The sequence below is a fragment of the Acipenser ruthenus genome, chromosome 22 (genome assembly GCF_902713425.1).
Source record: "Acipenser ruthenus chromosome 22, fAciRut3.2 maternal haplotype, whole genome shotgun sequence".
NCBI classification, from domain to species: domain Eukaryota; kingdom Metazoa; phylum Chordata; class Actinopteri; order Acipenseriformes; family Acipenseridae; genus Acipenser; species Acipenser ruthenus.
In genome coordinates, this window is record NC_081210.1 from 26,590,170 (window position 1) to 26,613,059 (window position 22,890).

General features: G+C 37.7%; 1 protein-coding gene across 4 annotated transcripts; it reads right to left on the minus strand.

The window, feature by feature from the left end:
- Window positions 1-86: 86 nt before the first annotated feature.
- LOC117431451 (septin-8-A-like) lies at window positions 87-22,802 on the minus strand. 4 transcript variants are annotated; one of them, XM_058996288.1, is made up of 10 exons: window positions 22,295-22,802; window positions 16,851-16,965; window positions 16,303-16,498; window positions 14,034-14,220; window positions 12,486-12,647; window positions 12,264-12,360; window positions 10,930-11,098; window positions 10,689-10,821; window positions 10,049-10,239; window positions 87-1,681 (listed from the first exon to the last, which is right to left on the minus strand). In XM_058996288.1, exons 1-10 carry the CDS (start codon window positions 22,322-22,324, stop codon window positions 1,519-1,521), a joined length of 1,443 nt encoding a protein of 480 aa, XP_058852271.1. In that variant the 5' UTR covers window positions 22,325-22,802; the 3' UTR covers window positions 87-1,518. The 4 variants fall into 4 exon arrangements, with proteins under 4 accessions (XP_058852271.1, XP_058852270.1, XP_058852272.1 ...); XM_058996287.1 differs by having other exon boundaries at window positions 87-1,684; XM_058996289.1 differs by lacking the exon at window positions 87-1,681 and adding an exon at window positions 3,418-4,463 and having other exon boundaries at window positions 22,295-22,794.
- Window positions 22,803-22,890: the final 88 nt, after the last annotated feature.

The window sequence follows — 22,890 nt, forward strand, 5'->3', positions numbered from 1 at the left end:
TCATAACCATAGTATACAGTATGATTAAGTTATGATTGTGCATTTAATACAAAAGAAGACTGCGGTTTGATGGAATCTGGCTTAGCTTTATTGTGTGTTTTTTTTTTTTTTAATATTTTTTTGTAATAGATGATTCTGTCGGTCAAGGACCTTGCAGTGCAGAGTGGATGCAATTGTTCTCCAGCTGAAATTCTGAGAATGGAGAGGATCATATTGGACAAACTGCACTGGGATCTTTACATTGCAACAGGGGTTGACTTCATCAACATTGTAAGCAATACAAAAAAAAAAAACAACTGAAATGCTAAAACACATCAAGGAATTTCAGAAGTCTGCTTTTAAATAAATGAAACCAATGTGGAAAAGCCACAGAACTGTGTTTATATAAAAACAAAAAAGGCAATTAGCTAGGTAGTATTTATCAGTACAAGCCAGTCTACTTTAATTGGGCTGTAAAATTTAAGTATAAACCTATCCCCATGGGGAAAATGACATCTCTGGGATATTTCCTAATGAAATATTTAATTAATTAAATAAATAAATAAATAAATAAATAAATAAATCAAATATAAAAATAAATTATTTGAGTCTGCTATTTTGCACTCGTTGAATATCTGTAACAACCTAGCATTTCTCACAACACTTTTCTTGAACCACAATTAAGAAATAGAACATTTCAGTGGAAAATATAGTTCCTTCTAAAAATCGGATTTCTTTTTAAACCAGAAATTTACAATTAAGTGTAATTACTGTGGGGATTTTTTTATGGCACCACCTACAGTATAAATGCATTCATTACATCATTACACCTGAACACGCTTCAGAAGCCACCTTGGTCTCTCTAACAGCATTTTTTTTTTATCACACACAAGAATGCACTAAGACACTTCTAAATCCTTTTAACATCTACATTCCTCATGAAAACAGGACAAAAGAGATGTTACAGACAGTGTTCAAATTGCCATTGTGGTAATGCCTACTCTAAAGTAAACATGATAAGGACATTGAGACGAACTTCCAGTGGGTTGAGTTATGGGCATCTGAAGTCACTAAAGAGATTAAAAATGACCATAATGGTAAAAGATTCCTGCAACTATTCTCTACAACTTACTGGTCCTTTTTCAATATGATCCTTAACATGTTCCTTATTTGTAAACATAACCCTTAATGGCTCATTTGCTACATAGTAAAGCTTTCAAAAGCTGCTAACAATGTTGCAAATACAGAACAGACAGCATGATAAGAGAAACAAGTTTGGCAACGACAAACAGGCTGATCAGCAAGACCATGTTAAAACCTCTTCCATTGTTCATTACAATAACAGTCTTGATTGGTCGATTCATATAGCAAAAGGGAGGACTTCCCAACAGCCCTGATATTTCAGTGTTGGGTGCAAGACAAGGAGCAAGCTTGGTGCTGATGGCGGTTCTAGGCGGTGGAATAATGAGAATCTCTGTTTGTGTTCCAGTTCCATGCCATGGTGATGTCCAGCCGACCCCATCTTCCAGACCTCCTAGTTCAGAAGAACCCTTCCCTCCACGCTGCGTTCTTGACCAGGCAGGTGCAGCACTGCATGGCCTGCCACCAGCTGTCACAGTTCAGAGGCTCCATATTGGCCTTGGCAATCATAACTTTGGAGCTGGAGAGGTTGGCTCCAGATTGGTTCTCTGTTTTTACTGATCTGCTAAAGAAAGCACAGGTAGGAGTGTATCTTAACTTCAATGACATTGAACTTGCACAAGATGAGCATATCAGCCTCAGTCTATTTATTTATGTATGTATTTAATTTCTATATTAAATCTGTGTCCACCAATATGTTTGTTTGATTTATCATTATAGGCTATAAAGCTGGAACCATACAGATTTAAACCAGATTTAGTTTACGTTGGGTCCAAGACCAAAGTGTACACAAAGGTATAAAATAAAACATATTATACAATGCACTCATTATTTTTTTTTTGTATTTTGCATTACAGATTGAAAGTATTGAATTAATCCGATGCAAAGAACTGGTTGACCATCATCTAAGCAGCCTTGAAATGTTCCCACCAAACGCTGTGTACATTTTCCATCCAGCGAATCAAGACATCATGGCCCACCAGATGTATTTTCATCCAAACAAACAAGACCTTGACCAGCCAGATATCCGCAGTGCCGTGCTGCATTCAGGGCTTCCAGATCTCTCAAGATGCCAGCCTGAAAAGGTCCAAACGAGTGGAAAAGCAATGGAGGTTGATGAGTTTTATGACTGATGTCGGATACCTCTGGAGTGAAGGGATTACATCTGAGGTTGGAAGAAGCAGTGACCATTCAAATGATGGTGATGTGTTAAAAACCCCTCTTTTGTAATTACTTTATATACACTTTTTAAAAAAATAAATACATTTGTATTTTTGTACAATTCAGAATTTGGTAGCTTTTAAAGCTCGTCATGTTTTTATATATCTCTAACTTTTTTTGCACGTTTATTTATGCTAATAACGATAATGTTTAACATTGCAGGTCTTATTGAAACTTTCAGCTTTAGCATTTCTTAATCTGCCTGCAATTTACAATTATGGGAAACTGATGTCTAGCAAAATATATAGTCTAAAATAAGTAGCATATACTGTAATGAGCCTTAAGTCTATAAATTGTATCTTGTGAAGTCATTGTACATGCTCTTAGGTTTCCCATCATGCTGCATAAACACATTTAATGTGATGCTAAATGTACCGGAGTGTCTTGATAAGCTAAGCCATGCAGACAGAGTGAATTGTGGAAACTCTGCAATGTGTTGTGTTTGTACGTGTGCAAGGTGTTTTTTAAATGGCAGCTGAAAGCCTGTTGTACACTTGGAAGACTGTACTATATTACCTCTCATAAGACATTCTTGCAGTGCATTTACAAGAGACTAATTTAGCAGGTCAACCTTGTCCATTAATTATATCGAAGTGTCTTCTCTTTGGGGAAAAAAGCACTTTCTATTTTATTATATTACTGTGAAACTATTACCTGTATTTAAATGACAGACATCGATGTTGTTTTACTTTGTTTTTTTACTTGTCATTAAATACAAATTATATTGATATACATTTTTTTTTAATGGTGTCACTATTCTCTCAGCTCTTTTGAAACACTGGTTTCAATATGTACACTTTTCTTTTCAACTTCTCTAATCATTTCAGCATCATACACTTGGTGCCTGTTGTGTTTCTATCAAAGGGTCACCAAACAGGATGTTAATGGTTTATAAATAGCTATAATACAACTAATCTCACCTTTTCCATGAAGAAAATTATATTATTCCAATAGAAAATCAGCCAAAATGTACTAATTGTAATTACTGGAAGTTTTGAAATGAGAGAATGTCTAAACTCTTTCTTTAAGACACTGTGCTGTATGCCATTATTTTAAGATAAACCAAATACAATTGAACACAGTTTAAAAAAAATCTTTATTGGTAACAAGCAGGTGTGATACAAATCTGTACCATATTTTTTTTTATCATTTAGTAAATGTTGGCTAATATTAGAAAGGAAACAATGTAGATGAAAGATGCTATATTCTTTTTTTGAACATGTTCTGTAATAGTTTTTATTATTTTATTTCAAAAATGAAAGTAACTTCTACTCTTATCTGGGGCTTCAATTTTAACTATACAAAACACTAAAATAGCAAATACTGTACGATCTTCATGTGGGGGGGGGGGGGGGGTGTGATTTAAATAGTGTTTTGTCAATAAACCTTTAGAAAAAAAATACAGCATCTTCAACAGAACAAATTAATTTACTATCACCTACAGACAGTTCTCTTCAAGAGACTTCTCTATCTACAACAGAAAAATCAGATCAATGAAGATTCACTTACAACACAGGTCTTAAACAATCATCCAAAAAGCTTGAACTAATGAAAGTTATTGTCAATTGTGTACAACAAATATACATATATGTAAAGTGCTTATTGCTCAGGAATGTTGGTATATTAAACAGGTTTAGGATAAGAAAGCTTACATCTCTACTGTTACAGCGCAAAACATTCTAGCACAAAATGAACAGCAATACAACAGCTTTAGCAATCAGTATTTAAGAGAGGCAACCGCTAAAGAAACATGTTAGCGTAAGCCAGTGTATACATTAGGAGTCTAATGCATTCCTAATAGGTGCTTGTAAGATCAAGCTTTAGATACACAGTTAATAAAACATTTCACAGCAAACTATATGTTGTCATGCATTAGCTTGCTTATTAGAACTGCAATGGGTTTGGCAATGACACAGCTTAACAGAAACAGCTCAGCAGCCGTTGTGCAGGATGCACTTAGAGTTTTGTCATGTAACACAAGTTTAAGTGGTGACTTTTGGAAGCATAAATTTGAAAGCACCAAAAGTTAATCCTTCTGCATGGGGTGTTTTGGCTTTTTTTAAATCTTCTAATTAAAATGTCTTCCTGATGTTAAGGAGCACGCACTCGGAAGACTAAAGAAGCTACAGAAAAAACAAAACAGCAAGTCAATGACTAAGACAGTGGTTACAGCTTGTTCAGTGCTAAACTATAGGTATCCATGGTGTATGTAGTACTTGATGATTAAATGCATGCTGATGTACAGGGCAGTTCATGTACAAAAGAACCTAAGAAGCAAAACGCTAGAACAGAACATGTCTTTTGAGTTTCAGGTTTACAAGTAGACAGTTCTGGTGGACAGGAACACGTAGAGTGGATGTGTGGATTACAGCTGGCTTGTCTTGTAATCCGGGTCTGTCAAAGCAGTTAATAGTATTCCTATATACAAATTATAGGCATAGTACTTGTAATATGTCTTCCAAAAGTATCCAAATCACAACACTGTCCAATTTGAACATGTTCTGTAATAGATTTTATTTTAATGTGGTGCCTTGTTTATGAATCGCCTGTGTGTGTGCATCTTTTGAAGGATACATTAAGAACTGCATGCACACTGTATCCATTGCAGGCAGGATATGATGTTGTGAAAGGCTACTGTCAATGCAATCTCATTGCAGGTTACAAAATTGCAGAATGAAGTTGAAATGCCTCGTTTTAACACTAATAGTTACAGTACAATCAAGCACTTTACACATAGTGATTTTCCGTGCTTTCTGAAGTGTCATACTTTATTTGACGACTTGTAATTTAGAAAGATGCATTGTTATGATAATGTTTATAAAGGCAGCATGGGGTTTTAGTAATGCATAATGGCTTGCTAATTAGCAATTTGCAAATGAGGCTATAAAATGGTGATAAGCAAATGTAGTAAATGGTTAAGCAAATGAAATGCCTGCTTTGGTGGCAAAAACAAATTGGTATTTCTCTTGTAAGTACATAATAATATGCACATCATCTGACAAAGAAAGGCTTTTGTAAATTCATTGTCTAGCTGTAAAGAAAAGTGTTAGTGGGTACCTACAAATATGTTTTAAAAAAAAATGGATAGATAAAAACAAAACACCATGGAGATCGGGATCAAAACATTTTGGTTGTGAACCTCCCGACTGTAAAAGAAAAGCACCTTCTCATATTCTTTTGCATAGTAAAGGAAGCCATTATTTCTCAAGATCACTTCTAACCCTTCAAGGCAAGTTACGTGGCTGTTGAATATAGCTGAAAGTTACAGCACTCAAGTATTTTAGTAAATCATGGTAACACACTTTCAATACATTTCCTTTAAATAGATAATAAGGACCAAGCACACCTTGTCAAAGTGAACTAGTTGAACTAGTATAAAATCATGGAATACATTGGTGCAATTGCATATGTTTAGTATCGGTTAGGTTTAAATTGTAAAACTAGCCTTTGATTAATACAGTGGATCAGCTTTGAACTGATAGGAGTAGACAGGCAGTAGCCAATATATGCAAACACACACTGGAAAGCACTACCATAGCAAAGACTGGAGATGAACTGGCAGAGTCGCTGCTTTTATAAAGACAGCCTGCATGATTCCACAGTGTCATATTAGAGCATTTGCTTTTATCAAAGTGTAAAAGGCCTTGACTTAGGTAGTGTCAACGGACTGGGTGCATTCTGTAAATGAAATCCTGTTGGTTAGGGGTATATTGTGTTTTTAATTTTGTTTAAAAATAACAACAAGCCACTGCAATGGTCTGTAATCTGGAGACAGGTTTTTAAACAGTTTCAGCAGTATCTAATGAACAATGCATGAATCAAGTTGTTCTTTACATTGCAAAGGCAAACCTGCAGTATAAATTGTATAAAAATGAAATTCGCTTTGTTCAGTCGCAAACTTCCAACCCACACACACACACCCACCCAGACACACACACGCACCCACATTACTAGCATTGCATCAGAAAGCAAACAGCAGTGAAGATGGATGAAACGATAACAAAACACATGAATGATTTATTCCAATGGGTGGTATTGTACAGTGACTGAACTTCTCACGATGATGAACCTTTACAAGGCAAATGTGGAAAGATGTTAAAATGTCACAAAACATCCATGAATGTATTGCTTTAATATCAAAATCGTTACATAGAGATGATTTAAAACAGTAAAATGGTACACAACAATAACTATTCATGAAATGACCATAACATGCACGACATCATGTATACACATTAAAAAGGCATATAAAACAGAGGGTTTTTTTCATAACATGAAATTGTTTTAGACTTTCTAGATTTTCAAACTTCACTGTATAATACTACTAAAAAAAAACAAAAAAAAAAACTTTGTGAACATTAAAGTAAATGAATGGCTATGAAGGACATGATTATGCCTTTTCAGATGATGGGGTTTCAATGACAAAAAACAAAATGCAAAAACTTTTGAAAAGTGGACATTAAAATACACCCCCCCCCCCCCCCCCCCCCATCCTCCCCCTGTACATCCTACAATAGAATACTGTATACAATAGACTATTACGAAAGTACATGATATAATGTATTAAAATGTGGTAGAATCTGTGCAACTAATTAACCCTAACCCCACCCACTCACTCTAGTCCTTCATCTGTAGACACAAATATGTTATTATGTTGCGATGACCAAGAGTACTTTGCTGCACGCCAGCACAAACATTAGGTACAAACGTCAACTGTGCCTGCCCTTGAGAAGGGGCACAAACCACACACTTGCAAAAGCAAGGGATGATGTTGCAACAATATTTGAATCGGTAAGATTTTAGACAGGACTGAAAATCCAAGATATATATTAGGAATGGTTTAATATAAAAGAAAAGACATACAGTACTTGAGAGTTTGATACTTAAGATAAACACCAAGACTAAGATTTTAAAAACTTAAGGAGCTTCGAGACAATGCATGTCAGCTTTATTGTTTTTGTCTTTATTCACCCTGATAATAGGGACGGTTTAGATGAAACAAAACAAGCTAGGTTAACTTAATACGATATGTTAATTATTCAATGATATATAACGCCGCACTTGTGATCAACAACCCCTATAAATACCATTTAAAATATATAAAACACTGCTATACAATTGCATTCTAAAGACTGAAGTACATTTATGGAAGACATACTGTAGTTTTGCTGGATGATTCCCAGGTTTGTCAGTCCTCCTCTGCCAGATAAACACTAAAAAAAAGAGGGATCCTAGCCATGATCCTTTATCTGCTGTACAGTGTTCATTACATGCTGGTCCGCTATGGGTTTGGTATTGGTCCTGTACTGATAACACTTAAAGGGCACCTTCCTTTTTTGACTACCTGAACAAAACTATTTTGAGAAACTACCTCCAGCGGTACTTGGAATACCTGAGCATTGTGTTCTATAATAGCATCGACGACTGCAAAAGTAAAAAAGCTGCGACAGTTGTGGAAGACTAGTCAAAATATTTTTAAAAACGTTTCTGTCCTCCTCAAGGCAAACCTGTATGGTTACATAATACTTTCAAAGCGAAGCCACTTTCATTTTCCTTTATAAAGTCAATAAAAACAAAGTTTAGTGTAATAAGGAAGCAGGCCATTTCTACAGTCTCAGAACCTTATATAGCAAAGCAAGCCAATGTGAGGTGTATATAATATGTAACTCTGGAAACGCTCACTGCCGTGGATTGTGTACAATTTGTCACGTACATCAGAATATAGACGTTTTATTGTCTAGAGAAACATTTACATCTGTAGTGGTAGTAAAATGTATTTAAATTATTCAGGTCTTCATTGGCTCAATTTAATTACTGATTACTGCAATTACTCAGGAGCTGCTGTTTAGTTTCTGTTGGAAATACATAGTTTGACTGGCAACTAGAACTGAACGCACAGTGAAAACACCGTAACACCATCGACAATAAAATCAGAAACCCAATTTGAACAAATTCACTGCAAGTATCTTAAAAAGGTAGAAGGAAAGGAATATATATATATATATATATATATATATATATATATATATATATATATATATAGTTTTTGTTAGAGACTCTAAAATACACCTGACCTTTCACTGCTAAGCACTTTATACAAGCACACTATTTTTATACAAAAGGAAATTATACAGATTCATGTAAAAGCCTAACAGCGGGCAGAATATGCACAACTCAAGTCCTTTATAATCAGTCATCGGCTGCAATATAGAGAGAATCAGGATTCAGCTACAGCAAGTAAAGTAGATATGGCTCTCTCATGAAACTGTATGTCCCTGCTAGTTATTAAATAAAAAAAGCAACCACATTTATTAAAATGTGTTACATGGACAGCCTTCATAAAACAATCCCACCCTCTTCACTGGTTTTTCTTTGGTCCACTTACAAAATGTCAAGAAACAGAATTCATGGTGATGGAAGAACAATCCTTTCCTGCTTCCCTGAATCATTAATTAACTGAAAGAAAACAAGAAAAATAAAAACAAAATGTAAAAACAAAATTCATGAAGGGAAATGGTAAAAATCAATGGAAAAATCTGGAGTGTGCAAAATAAACAGATATGAATTTAATGAAAATGGATTTGTTCAGTACTGCAATGTGCAGAACACACTGTTGCTTTTTACACACTCACACAATTAATATATAAAAATAATTTAAATAAACACATATATATAAATTATATATAAAAAATAAATATTTAAGTTGTTTGAAATGAAAATGAATTTTCTATACTTGGAATCTTGCTCTGTGTTGTAGCAGTTCTTCTCTGAAACCAGCCACCAAACAACAATGCTAAAGTCTCAGAATCATACAGTAGATGGCGACAAAACACTTTGGACATGGCAATAATTAAAAGTCTACAACGTTTAATTAAACCACCATGGTATATTATCTATATTACACAGTCTATAATTCAAGCAACACAAATCACCCAAAAGAATACATTTGTAAGAAATAAGGACAGCAATTTCAAGAGTGACACAATTTGAAATAGCTTAAAATATTTTAACTAGTGGCTTCTTGTTTTATTTAATTTATTGTATTTTTTCAGGTCTCTTCTGCCCAGTTTCCCTTCGCTTCCTGTATTCTCTCATCAGTCTCTTTATTCCCTAATTGACTTCCCCATGTTTGGCTCCTCTTCTCAGTTCTATAACTTGCTACTTTAGAAAAATAACTTCAGAAGACTACTTTTCTACTTTGGGACATATCTTATTTTGAATGTAACGCACCATGCACTGCCTATTAAGAATCGTTCATTCAAGGTAAATCTATTCTAGGCAACAAAAAGCATTTATTCTGGATACTTTCCAAACCAAACTTTAGGACAGCCTGCATAACAATTTTTTTAAAACAATGCAGAAACAACCTTATGCTTTATCTGCAAGAAAACTCTGACTACAAAATATCTCCAAACCTGGACTGTAAAACATGAATAAAACAGACTTCTGTAAAGAACACTACAAACCCAATGTTGTATGCGCTGTTCCGTACAGTAAGTGCACCAAAACACACTGTGGTTCAATACTTGAATCAGAATTTAAAAACTAAACATAAATAAAAAGCTATTTTTCCATTACATGGGAGATGACGGCATGCCACATGAAGTACCACTAAAAGCTACTAACACTAAACATCTGACTAAACCTGTGTGTTGAAGACTGGGGAATAAGACGTGGTAAAGAAAGGAATGAAAATGTAAAATCTTACTTTTTCTTGTCTTTGTCTTTTTTCAGCGGCTGCTGCGATGCAGCCTGTAGAGACTGCGCCTGGAGTGTTTCTGCCGCCACCTTCCGTCTGTTGAAGGCGTTCATCTCTTCCTCCAGGTCTCGCCTCTTCTCCTCCACCTTCCTCTTCTCCTCTTGGTGCATCCTCTTGAGCTGCTCAAACTTATCATGCAGCTGCGGGATGACAAGTCAACAATATGCCTTAGTGCAGTTACAGCGTGGGTTACTTTTAAATACCCAATATACCTCCCCAAAGGCCAGGACTCAGCCCAATCTATCCAGTCAGCCTGCTCAATATATCAAGAGCCTTCACTTTTCTAGCTGGCCCTTCATATAGTAAGGAAACACATTGCTCATCCAATCCCTGTTCTCACCATTGGACTGCTGCCAATGGTGTCAGCTCTAGCTTTTGCTCAGGCAGTGGTTAATATAACAAAACAGAGACCCACTAGTCCATAACGCATTTAACCCCCACCCCCATATCTCAAAACCCCTCTTGTTTAGATTGTCTTTATCATGATCAGCTAAATCTAGGATTGAACCCATGATGCAAAGCTGTAAGAAAATGACCCTTTTCACTCAGCCCTCCCATGCACAAGGCATACTTTCTGTTGCACTCTCACCTCTCGCTCCTTTTCCTTCAGTTCGGCCTCTGTTTCTTTGACCTTGTTGACAAACATCTGCCTCATCTCCTCCTCCTTGTGCTGCAGATCTCCCATGAACTCCTTCCTCTTGGCCTCATACGTTTCCTGTAGACTGGATCAACACACCAAGTCTTGAACATCAGAGTCCAGGGTTTCTGTTTTTAGAGCACGGTTTTTAATATATGGCAATCGGCACAGAGAAAGAGGCTGGAATATTTACCTGAACGGTTGGCTGTCAGGATCTGTGTCTTTGAAACCCATCTCCTCCAGTTTGCAGCGCCTGTACAACTCGTAGTGGCGAGCGTGCGTCTGTTCTCGGAGATCCTCCATATTGACCCGGATCAGCATCTCCCGCAGTTTCACGAAATCACAGTGACTCTCGTTCTCCACTGTTTCAAATCAAAAGAAAGTCAATGATGTTTTTACCATGCGAGTAAGATCACAGCACATGCAAAGCTGGACAGCTTGATGTTGGAGAAGTTAGTGGAGTTTCCTGGTTTACAAGGCAACTTGTGAGGACAGCCCATTTAGCTCAATGCCTTACATTTAAACAAAAAGATCAGGGATACTACAGCACTTTGTGACTTTATGAATCAGTAAACCAAAGGGGAATATAACTTGGCCGACAGATGGCCTACTGCAGCTAATGGATTTTCCAAGGTCCCAGAACTGCCAGCAGCTTTGGTGGAATCTCTGAGACATTTCCTGATCTTGATCTTAACAGGCAGGGATCTTTAGGGTTAAACTCAACGTTTGTTTGTTTGTTTTCCCCTCTCGCTGAAAGATAAGAAAACAACCCCTCCGTTCATTGCCAGCGTTGTCGGACTCGCTGCAGCGACTGGATTAGACTGCATAGAAACGGCTGCTGCTCTACCAACCTGCCTCACAGAACCAGAACCCCCACTGTGCTGATCAGCTGTATTTATTAATGGCTTTTCACTTCTAAACTATTTTAATTGGCCCACATTCCAGTGTCAGGAAGCAGAACTGTTTCCTGCTCAAGTTATAAACAAGTTCAGACAACATGCAGCAATCCACCTATGAAAAGGCTATCTCACAAGATGACATTGCTAAACTGTAACTTTAAGCAGTACAGTAAGAAATGTGGTGCCCAGCTGTGGACTATTAAAGTCTCAGCCAGAAGTCTGGTTTCTATGATGGTATATACGTTAATGGTAAATCTATTAAATAATATAATGCCGTATACACTGAAAGCATCTGGCTTTCATTTATTTGTTGACTGCTTAAGGAAGATGGTGCTGGACCTTTCGGGTCAGGAGACATCATCTTCTGGTTTTATGTTAATGTCGGAGAAGTGCCTCACATGAAGGGTCTGCTTGTACATGTGCAAAAATGACTTAGTTGCAATGGCCTAAAAAAAGCCAACATCACTAGGTCATTGTAGTCACTTGAGATTTAGTTGACTGTATTTTCGTAGTTAATGTCCTTTATCTCATTGCTTAAATGAGTTTATATTTTAAAATCATATCAGCACAAAGGTAAGATTACAATTGAATCACGTATGCCCCTAATTCTGCGACGAGTTATACTTACCCTGAACCACACCCCAAGGGTACTGTCTGGCTCGAACCAGTTTATTGCCCACTTTCACTTCTTCTGTGCTTCCAACAACAGCAAAGGGAAGATGGGCCTGAAATTAATTTCAGAAAATGGTTACAATTACAGATTTTAATATACATTGTAAAAACTCCCTCCGGCCCGCCCGCCCGCCCTCACGAAACTGAAGAGTTGTATAAATAGTAAATCTCTACTTACATTCATTGAAGCATTGATCTCTGTGACGGCCTCGTCATCAGTTGGAAACTGATAGATCTGAACTCCATTGCTAACAAGCTCACTCATTATCTTGATCTTAAACTTGTGCAGCTCGCTCTTAGAAATAGTATCAGCCTTTGCAATAATTGGGATGATATTCACCTAGGACATGGGGGGGGGGGGGGGGGGGGGAGAATCCTTTAGATCATCGTCACATCAGTAACAGATATCTTAAAACTCATTTGCCAGGACATCTTTATTCAGACAATGTTCACACTCATATCAATTTTTAAGCAAAATATGGTAGTATAGTTTCCATAGCTTTGATTGACAAAATAGTCATTTTATGTCCGATGATGTGAAACCAGGAGCCTGAGTCAGCTGCTTTAACATCAGCTTGGGCAAGACTCCAGCATTAGTGACAGAGGCAAAAAAGCTGCTTCATTACTGCAAGTGAATGAATGCGTCAGTTTGTTTGCCTTTGACAAGCCTACCAACCAGGGAATCAGAGAACACAATTAAAAATCAAGCTGCTGCTGATGCATCCACAGTGTGAAGCAGTACCAGGCAGTAACACATTCTTATTCACAATGGCCAAGTCCCATCACTCGACTCACTTATTAATCCAATGCCGAGTCCTCTTATTACATCTCCTATTTAGGGAAAACAGATTAACATACTTTGGATTTAAGATTGGATTCCTAATGCTAAAGGAAACGAGTCTGCAAACCATTCTAGACTACCTATGCTGGTCTGATTATTCCAGAATACAGACCAATACGCAGCAGCTTCATGTCCATACATTCTTAAAAGAGGAAATATTTACTTTTTGCTGCAATACAAACCTCAATTTGGCTGTGCAGCACAACATATAACACATCAGTAGCACACTCGTGATTGGTGCTACACATTCCCTTATTTGTTCTCTAAAATATATAGTCCTAACAGAATATGTGTTTCAGTAGACAAGTTAATGATCGTTATTCACAACAGACTTTACTTACTGAAATGAGACACAGGCCTGGATTCAATAAAAATGATAGCAGCGCCATATCCATTAGTACAGCTACTGCACTGCCATGAGCCTTGACTGCATGCAAGCCACAGACTGAACATCTCTCTAGACTGCCTCCACATGCTGCCTCAGTTAGTGTCTTTTTACACAAGAAATAATAATTCAGGCAAAGCAGCCCAACTGATTGCCAATGTGAATAGCTTGTATTAAGGATTTTAACTGTACTTGGAATCTATTTGACCATTTTAGTATTCAGCTGGAACCAAAACCACAGAACTGTAGGTGTTGCCATTCAACTAATGTTGTGTAATTTGACTGCTTTGAGCAAACCCATCATTTACACATAAATCTGCCCACATTTTAATCAGAACTACAAAATCCCTTGAAGAATTCAGAAAAGAGGACAGAATCCTCTAGCTACGGCAGCTCCATAAACTCGGATTAAATTCAGGCCAGGTTGCAGTGGAACATGCCACAGCAACAGCCAGTGCCCGCTATACGTTTGTTGAAAAAAATGTGCTCAATTTTCATACCTTGCTATCCAGCTTTTTCATGGTAACTAAGTCCAAGGATTTGAGGGAATGTCCTGTTGGAGCGATGAAGTAAAGGCAGATGTGAATTCTTGTGTCATGGCAGTTAAAGAGTGCACGCTTGATCTTCAGTTCTTCTTGCAGGTAGTTTTCAAACTGTGTGTCAATGTAGTCGACTATGGGCTTGTAGCTGGCGAAAGGAGAAACGTCATGAGAAATAAAAGCAGCTTCATTTTTACATGGCTTCAAATGCATGCACACAGAAAAGCTTTTAGGAATGTTTATACCAATTGCCAGGGATGGAAAATAAAAGTAACAGCTGGTACAATTAGCCTGTGCCTAATGACCAATGTAACTCAACCTCAGCAATCAAATCTGCGCTGTTTCATAAAAACATTATAAATCATCAGAGTCTACAAGTTCCAGGCATTTTAATTTTCCATTCTCTATCATACTGCCAACCACTTGGCAAATGAAACTGAAAAATATCAGATATCAAAAGCAAACTCCAGGCAAGAGAAACTCACAGCTACAGCTACCCACAATCCTGTTTGGTCATGTGATAAGACATCAGGCTAGATGCCGTAGATCATGGAAGAGAGCTTCTGATGAATAGATACAGTAACTCGCGCAAAGGTACCAGTGTTGCAGCCGTGACTCACAATGTAACCAAATCAGCAAGCATTGGAGGGCCCAGTTGTTTTTTTATTTTATACTTGAGACGGTCACAAAGCATAGCCAGTATAATAACAGTTATATCTTTCACTTTACTGTTATTCGGGTCCCTCAGTGGTTTGAGATGCTTTCATGAAATTCGCAGACACATCAGATGTCTGCTCCTTTTATATAACCATAATCGAGTCACTGGTACAACATTGGCCATGTTTACCCCCTTCATAATGAGGGCTTCTAAACAAGTGGTGGGTAACAGACTGCACTGTTTGAAGCTGTACACTTCAGATAAGCGGACTAGAAAAACAGAGCAAAATAGATAAATGTCTGCTGATGGAAGGGTACCCAGGACTTGCAGGGTAAGGACAGTGTATGGGGGGGGGGGGGGGTATTGGTATATTCAAATATATAAACTAGTTTGGGTAGTATTGGTAACCAATACTTTTAAAAATCCAACTTCACAGAGTTAATAAATGACGCAGGGAGGGAATTGGTGTGCAGAAAACGCTTCTGTATATGCGTTCCATAATTTACGGACTTGTTTTCCCCTTGTCAGTCATCCATCCCCCCCAAACAATGCAGAAGAAAAGGGATTATTCTTGTGAGTGGGATTCATTTTCCTTTCTCCTCGTTCTTTGCCACTCCTACTGCATTTCAATGGGAACAAGAACAATAGCACTTTTGATGTTAATAAAACTGCAGTTGCACCTTGATACAGGCTCAGTTTTGAACCAAACTCAAAGTTTAATTGCCATGTTAAAACTACTGTTTTGCTTGTCAAACATAATTGAATTAAAGGTTTATGCAACTACAGCTGCTGTTCTGTTCCTCTTGCTTATTGTATTTTACATAAAATGAGATGAGTTCACATTGATTACTGTTCATTCTTAAGACCCACAGGGAACATTGCTTTATACCAGAGATCTCACGAAATTTACTTTAATCAATATGACAATTCATTCAGACGTCTCAAGACAAACCTGTTATCTTTCTAATTATACACACACATATATATATATATATATAACAATATCTTTATAATACGTTTGTTAATTCCACTTCTTAAAAGTGGATAAAAGTCATGTAAAAACTAGATTCTCTTTTAAGATCAAGCCCCGTGTTTTTTTTTTTTTGTTTTTTTTTTGACTGACCAGCAAGTTTTCCAGTTCCTCAGAGATAATTTAAAAAAAAAAAAAAAAAAAAAAAAAAGACTGATCGTAATGGTCTCTTTGAATATCAAACTGTACAGCTGAAGACAGATCTATCTGAATATATATTTACATTTTTACCACCCCTGCTCCTTTCCTACACTCAATTCAATTAAGGAAAGCTAATGCATTAAAAGGCCAGCAAAATGTTTGTTTCCGACTACAGAATTGAATAACTGTATTAAAAGCACTGCTTGAATAACATTTAAGAAAGATTAACCTAATGAGATTTCCTTAAATTCATTTAACTAAAAGTATTAGCCAGAGAAAGCCACGGTTCCATTCAAAACCACCAGGAGAACAAAGTGGTCAAGGGCTCTATCCGTTACATTTCTTCTTGTGATCTTTTGTTTCACTGCCCCATTTTAAATTTACAGCTCCTAAATACACACCTCTGCTCTTTGTTGATCTGATCTCCAAACCCCACTGTGTCTACGATGGTCAGCTTCAAGTGGACGTTGCTCTCCTGCAAATCGTACGTCTTCGGGCGAAGGTACACCCCGTTTTGATAATGGCTGGCTTCTTCATTTTCAAACGTTGTGTTAAAAAGGGTGTTCATTAACGTGGACTTGCCGACGCCAGTTTCACCTGAGCAACAAAAAACGGAGCTGCGTGGTCAAGCTGGGAATTACATTGCACTTGTATACTGCCACTGAACTACAACTGCCTCCAGAGCTACAAAGACTCTGAAGTACACTAGAATAGAGAGGAGAGCAAGACTTTCAAAGGGTCCTTATGATCTCTTGTAATTTGTAAATGTAGGCTTTGCTTTTAATACGGCTCAGATTATTTATAGGCCGCACACTTCTAATGCTTAAGAAGCAAGAGAGACGTCTACAATAAACTAACTTAACACTAACAACATCATCATAAAATTACAACTTTACAGGTAAATTTGTCACAGCTATTTCCAGTACTTCAGTAAGTGTTGGGTACTCACCTACACAGAGTATATTGAAACAGAAACCCTGTGCTACTGATTTACTGACCAGCTGGTCAGGAAGACTGTCGAACCCGACATGGCCGCCTAGACTGAGATTCCGCTTTTCTTCATTCTGTTGAGAAAAATAAAACAATTTCGATTTGCATATATTTTCACACAATCTGTAGGGGTCTTTAGAGACTTCATGTTGTTTCGACTCACCACATTCCACGCATTGTGCAGATTACAGCAGAGCATGTGAATCAGCCTGTAATCACACAGTAATACGGGCACAACTGAAATGCATAATTCATTTAACTCAGACAAGCTATTCTGTTAAAAAGGAAAACCAGAAAATAAAAATAATCTTTGCACATAGTGAGAGATAGTGTACAAGGACTTGAAATAACAGGAGACAAAAAAAAACAACCACTTCCTCTAAACATGCAGAACTCATTATGCATTTCATTCTCACTCTGTATACTTGATGAAATCTCTTTGTGGCCCATAAACATGAGGAACAGCATTTCAGTCTGTTTTCATTAAAACATGAAAGACTGCACTGCATCTTCTAGCAAGCCATGTTTCCCCACTCCATTTTAATGACACACAGAGTGTATGAAACAGTTTGCATTCTTCGTGGCTGACGTAATGCTCTGGGCCTTCTGCTCGCCCGGTGCCTTAGCCGCTACTGGACCCATCAGAGTTCATTCTTCAAGAATATTCAAGATTTTTTTAATTCATTGTTTTAAAAACAATGTGCACAAATATTAGAAATAAAAAGGTACTGCAAGAAACTTAAACTATTCATTGACAAACATTTTGAATAATAATAATAATAATAATAATAATACCACCATTAAGCGTTTTAAAGTTGTGGGTGAAATACAGGCAGTATCAGTTTTAAATGAACGACTGGAAGTTCGAAAAAGCAACAGTACATTTTAGAGCAGGCAGATTTACAGGTATACTAAATACAAAACAAGCCAACCATTGCATGACCTGGACTAATTCGCAAGCAGGTACTGTATGTTGCATGGCCTAACACTGGTCCTAATACAACTTATTCACAGGTGCATCTATGCTAGCAAAACAGCAACAGAATGAATTGTCACAGACATGTCATGAACACAAGGTTTGCACTGGGATTATAACGGCAAACACTGTGAACCTTGTGTGTGGAAAACTGCTTTACAGAACACTCTAGACTATAAATAAAGGCATTATCATGAAAATGGTATCATGCCAGCAGTCTGGGAGCCTGGAGGATCTGCTTGGGTTGAGCAATCAAAAGAAACCCAAGAAAGATATTCAGCTGTGTTGCTCTAAATGAATGCTTTTAACCTGTTATTCAGTCTTCCCATTTCACACTTATTACACTAGGAGTGGCAATGTGTGTGATGAATGCGGGAAAGATCTGGGTATGATTTGATAAAGCTCAGGGGACCCCTAGGACCCATCTGCAGACAAGAAGGGTGAGGCACACAATAGGGCTCCTATAGGGGACCGATTAGGGGCTGAAGAGGACAAGCAAAACAAAAGAATAACTGCACTTGACAGACCTCCAGCACAACACTGCAGTTCAACAAGACTGCTAATTTCTCATGTATGAATTCCACCCTACAATTATCGCTTAAATAATAACCTGTCACTTGCACAGTGAGGGAGTGAGTTGGCAACACAGCCTCTGGCTTGCGGTCGGTCTCAAAAGCCTTCTGATATCCTGTTGTGCTTTTTCGTTTGAAATATCTCTCTCTGGCTATACCTCTGTCTATGCGCAGTAGCAAGAATAAACAGTGGTCAACGAGTGGTCATACTTCCACATAACCTCCGTCGCCTCCAGGGATGCTCTCAAGTTGACTCGGTAGACCGTGTTTTTTATATCTCATTTGTTCAGGATCCAAGAAAATATACCCACTCCACACAATACTGTGGCCTAGGGAGTGTGTCTGTTGTACTATTGCAGTGAATATTAATTAAAATTATACATAGAAACTATAAAAACTGACCTTACCTAAGGTAACAATAGGTAGTCCAATATGAGTGCTAATCAGGGTCAGAGAATTATTCACATTATGTGAAAAGGTAATTCACAAGAGAAGCATTGACAGTACAGGAGACAGCAGATATGGCACACACATACACATACAAGTTTGCAAGTGTGCCTGTTACCACCTGGTTCAATATCCAAATGTGTCTGAATTCTGTGCGTCTACCACGTCAAGTCCTGCCTAGAACGTACTTCATGTCAAAAGCAATTAAGTAATGCAGCACACTTCTTGATCTTAATCTCATGAGATGCAAGGGTCACTCTGGGATGAGATAACCCATTCCCAGAGGAATGAAGCCTGGCCCTCTAATCTCGCTCCCAGGACACAGCTTACTGCTGCCACTTGGGAAGAGAGCTACTCCACACCAGTACAAGCCACTAGCACCAAACATAAAGACCTTCCCCAGTCGAGCTCAGAAGGGCAGGGATCCAGTAAGCAATAAATTATTTAAAGTGTACTAAAGTGTTTACTCCAGTCTTTAAAAATGTTCTGGCTAATGCCTTCATCAGTGATCCAAAATGTTCATCTGCTTGACCTTGTTACTTCTCTGAATTGATGACTAGGTTTTCTGCAAGGCAAAGACATTGACATGAGAGACACATGGATTCCTAGTTCATGGATGGAAATAAGACTCCCATTGCATAGCAGTTTCACCCATTCCAGGTTTTATAGGTAACAAGGTCAGGTGTATCTTACTAAACTCACACCAGGAGTGGATCAAACTGTTACACAATGGGAGTCTTATTTCCATCCCTGCTAGCACCTACTGCATTTCACTGCATCCCCAGTCATCCTTGGGATATGAGAAGACTGGTGAAGCAAGTTTCTTTTCACAGTTTGGTCAACACAGATATGGCAGAGCATTCATTTTCATCGCTGACTTGTGTGAATGTACCATGTAATTGTTGCTCCAACTACAATTAGCCAACATATGCAATAAAGTGGTCGCTGGAGCTGAAGGAACAGGTTTCCTGGTTGGTGTTCATGCACTCCCTGTTCGTGCCTCATCTATTGCTCAAGTCATTAACACACACCCTGGGCACATTTCTTTGTGATGACAATACACTGTACAGTACTATTACCCATGAATGTAACAGTACAAGCTCAAGCGATTTCTAATCAACAGCATCAATGAACAAACAGCATTTTATTTGGGCATTTAATGTAAGCTGGAAAACACTCACTCGTATTAGGTCAGCTATGTGGAATTAATATGAGAAACTTGAGGCTTGAAAATTCCTCTGCATTATTTATTGGTACAGCGTCTCCATGCAACTTACTGTGCACATCTACAGCCTAAATCATTTTAAACAGTTGCACCTTACAGAACAATTATTAGTCCCTGCTGGGGATGCATATCCTAGGCATACAGTGCAGGTGGCCATACACAGGTCTATTTCACGCTACCATATCTACATGCATCTAGAGCACAGCTTATGAAACTTGCTAAGGGTTTCAGAACAAGTTTTTCAGGTATCAGAATCTGTGGGTATTTGGTGGCGTTCTGTTTATCCACACTGTTGTCTGTTACACATAGATGTTTACATAACTCCAAAGAACCAACTGTGATGAAACATGCAAAGCCATGCTTTAACACAAGTTACTGAAAGCATCAGAACCTAGGTGATTCGTGGGCATCCATCTGTCTGTCTATCAAAGTGGCAAGCGTATACGTATAGGGGGCATACCTATTTCCTTTTTTATTATGAGGATTTCTCTGATTTTATTTTTTACAGTCCTGGGTTCAAAATAAGAATCCGGCTCAGGTCCTCAGGTAAAATAGTTTGATGTCTTTGACATTAGCCATTGTTAATCCACACCCAGCAGGGGTCTCTGCTAGGTGTATCTTCAATGGACATTAAAGGTGCAGAGAAGTCAACAGTATTGATTTGGGCTTATTATTACCATCACTTTGATCAGCTTGTAACCATCACACTAAAACTTTTAATACACAGTAAATCACTTAATCTAATTTCTTAGGAATTGGGTATCTGGGACGCCAGAAGTTTCAATGTGACTTCCACAACAGTAATGTAGGGCAGCTCCAGGCAAAAATAACACACTTGCCAAACCTGAGCTAATTCAGCATTAAACAGAGCATATAGCTAGGACCGAAGAGGTCCCAATTTTCTACAGTTCCCAGAATTCAAGAGTGACAAACCACATGCTTACAATACTGTATTCAACCATATAGTGATAATCACAGCAATGTGAATTACTTGGCAGCAAAGCCAATAGAGATGTGCAATATTTTATCACAGTGCCCTACCAGTTTAATACTATGAATTTACAGCCATCACAAGAAAAAAACAGTCATCAGTTTCAATTGAAGCATTAACCTTAATCCAGTGCTTTTGAACCCTAATATGATCAAATGTTATTTACTGTACTGCGAATCATATTTTAGTTCTCACTCAGGCAGTGATGACTTGATGTGAAAAAACTGTTCTCTTATTTGTTAATCCCCCTACTAATTCTTAAAATCTATCCATTCATCAAATCCCAGTACCGCTAAAGTGAAAGCATGTACTATTGTATTCATTTCTGCATAGATTTCCTCTATATTCACCAAGTTTGAATACCTAAAATCAGCTGTACGATTTAAACTAAATATTATTATTTTTTTATAATCCATTTCACACATTACTAGTTTTTAATTTGTATTTTGTTTTATACAGACTGCAACACTAATTATATATTTACACTGATTCCAGAGTGTATAATATACATCTACAGTACAGTACACACGTTATTGACCTGCTGTACATTTAAGAACACAGCTAAAAACCTGAACTGCAATTCAAACTTGAGTAGCAGCATCTATACATCATTATTATTTATTTATTTACTTTTTGGACAATCAAATCGATATAGTTACTCACACTGCTGATAAAAATAAAATACCACATTACATTATCTCGAATATAGACCGATATAGGAACCGTGAGAAATCTGTTTTTACCCCCAAAAAGATACATACAGCATTAACTTACACTACAATATTTATGTTATATCCAGCAAGGGTAATATACATAGTATTGGTATTGAATAATTCGTTGATTTATACAGTAAATATAAACTGCACATACCCTAACATGTTTTAATACCACGCTTGCGTCTCATCCATGAGGTCTGTACGACACAAAGTGTTATGCAGATGCAGGACATGTCTGTAGAAATGGCACAATGTGTTTAGGAAGTGTTTGCTCATCCTGGGACCATTCAGAAATAGCCTCCAGAAAACAAAACCAAAGCCCTGGCCAGTGACACATCAACATCAGCATGAACCAAAAACCGAGCGAAGCAAATGAACCACTGCTAGTAATGTACAACAGGAAAACGCAATTATTAAAAAAAAATAATAAAATAGGTATTTCCCAGCCAATGCGTACAAAACATAGGTATACTTACTGAAGACTTGTCTATATCCGTGGCAGCCATGGCTCCTGTGTGTGAATATGTAATAATCTGGTTGAAGGCAGTCTTCCGTCTTTCTCTCTATGGAATGATACAGAGTAACCGCTCAATGAATCCAATATGGCTACTTCCTGGAAACTCCCACTTCGCTCAGGAATACCAGCCCTGGTCCTGTGTATACTAACCTGGACACGAGAATATTATGTTGCTAGATCTGTAAAACCGTATTTTTATATCGTTGCGACAGGTTTCGCGTTATGGTGTATGGTGTATGGTGTATGGTGTATGGTGTATGGTGTGGGGTGTGGGGTGTGGGCGTAACAAACACGCGAGCCACATTTGACTTTCTTGCGATAATTAGTAGGAAAAAAAAAACGTTTTCAGTATTGTTCCCAAGGGATTTTGCATCCAGACGACAGCGGTCCTGGGATTTGTAGTTTCATGACGTGGGACGTTTCTTGAACAGCAGTTTGCGACCGCTGTTTACAAGCACAGTGCATACACAAGTGTACCAAATTACCTGAAAGCAAATACATCCTGAATCCAATACAGAATGTAGTACTTTTTTTAATTCCGAATTTTTGTTGTTA

What these genes read in the sequence shown, in the direction of transcription:
- LOC117431451 (XM_058996287.1), bottom strand. Translation starts at nt 22,324, where the DNA reads ATGGCTGCCACGGATATAGACAAGTCTTCA. An exon ending in TTTCAATATACTCTGTGTAG is followed by an intron (nt 16,499 to 16,850) that starts GTGAGTACCCAA and finishes TTTGTTGCTCAG; the next exon opens with GTGAAACTGGCGTCGGCAAG. An exon ending in AAAGACAAAGACAAGAAAAA is followed by an intron (nt 1,685 to 10,048) that starts GTAAGATTTTAC and finishes TGCTTTCTTTAG; the next exon opens with CAGATCAGTAAAAACAGAGA.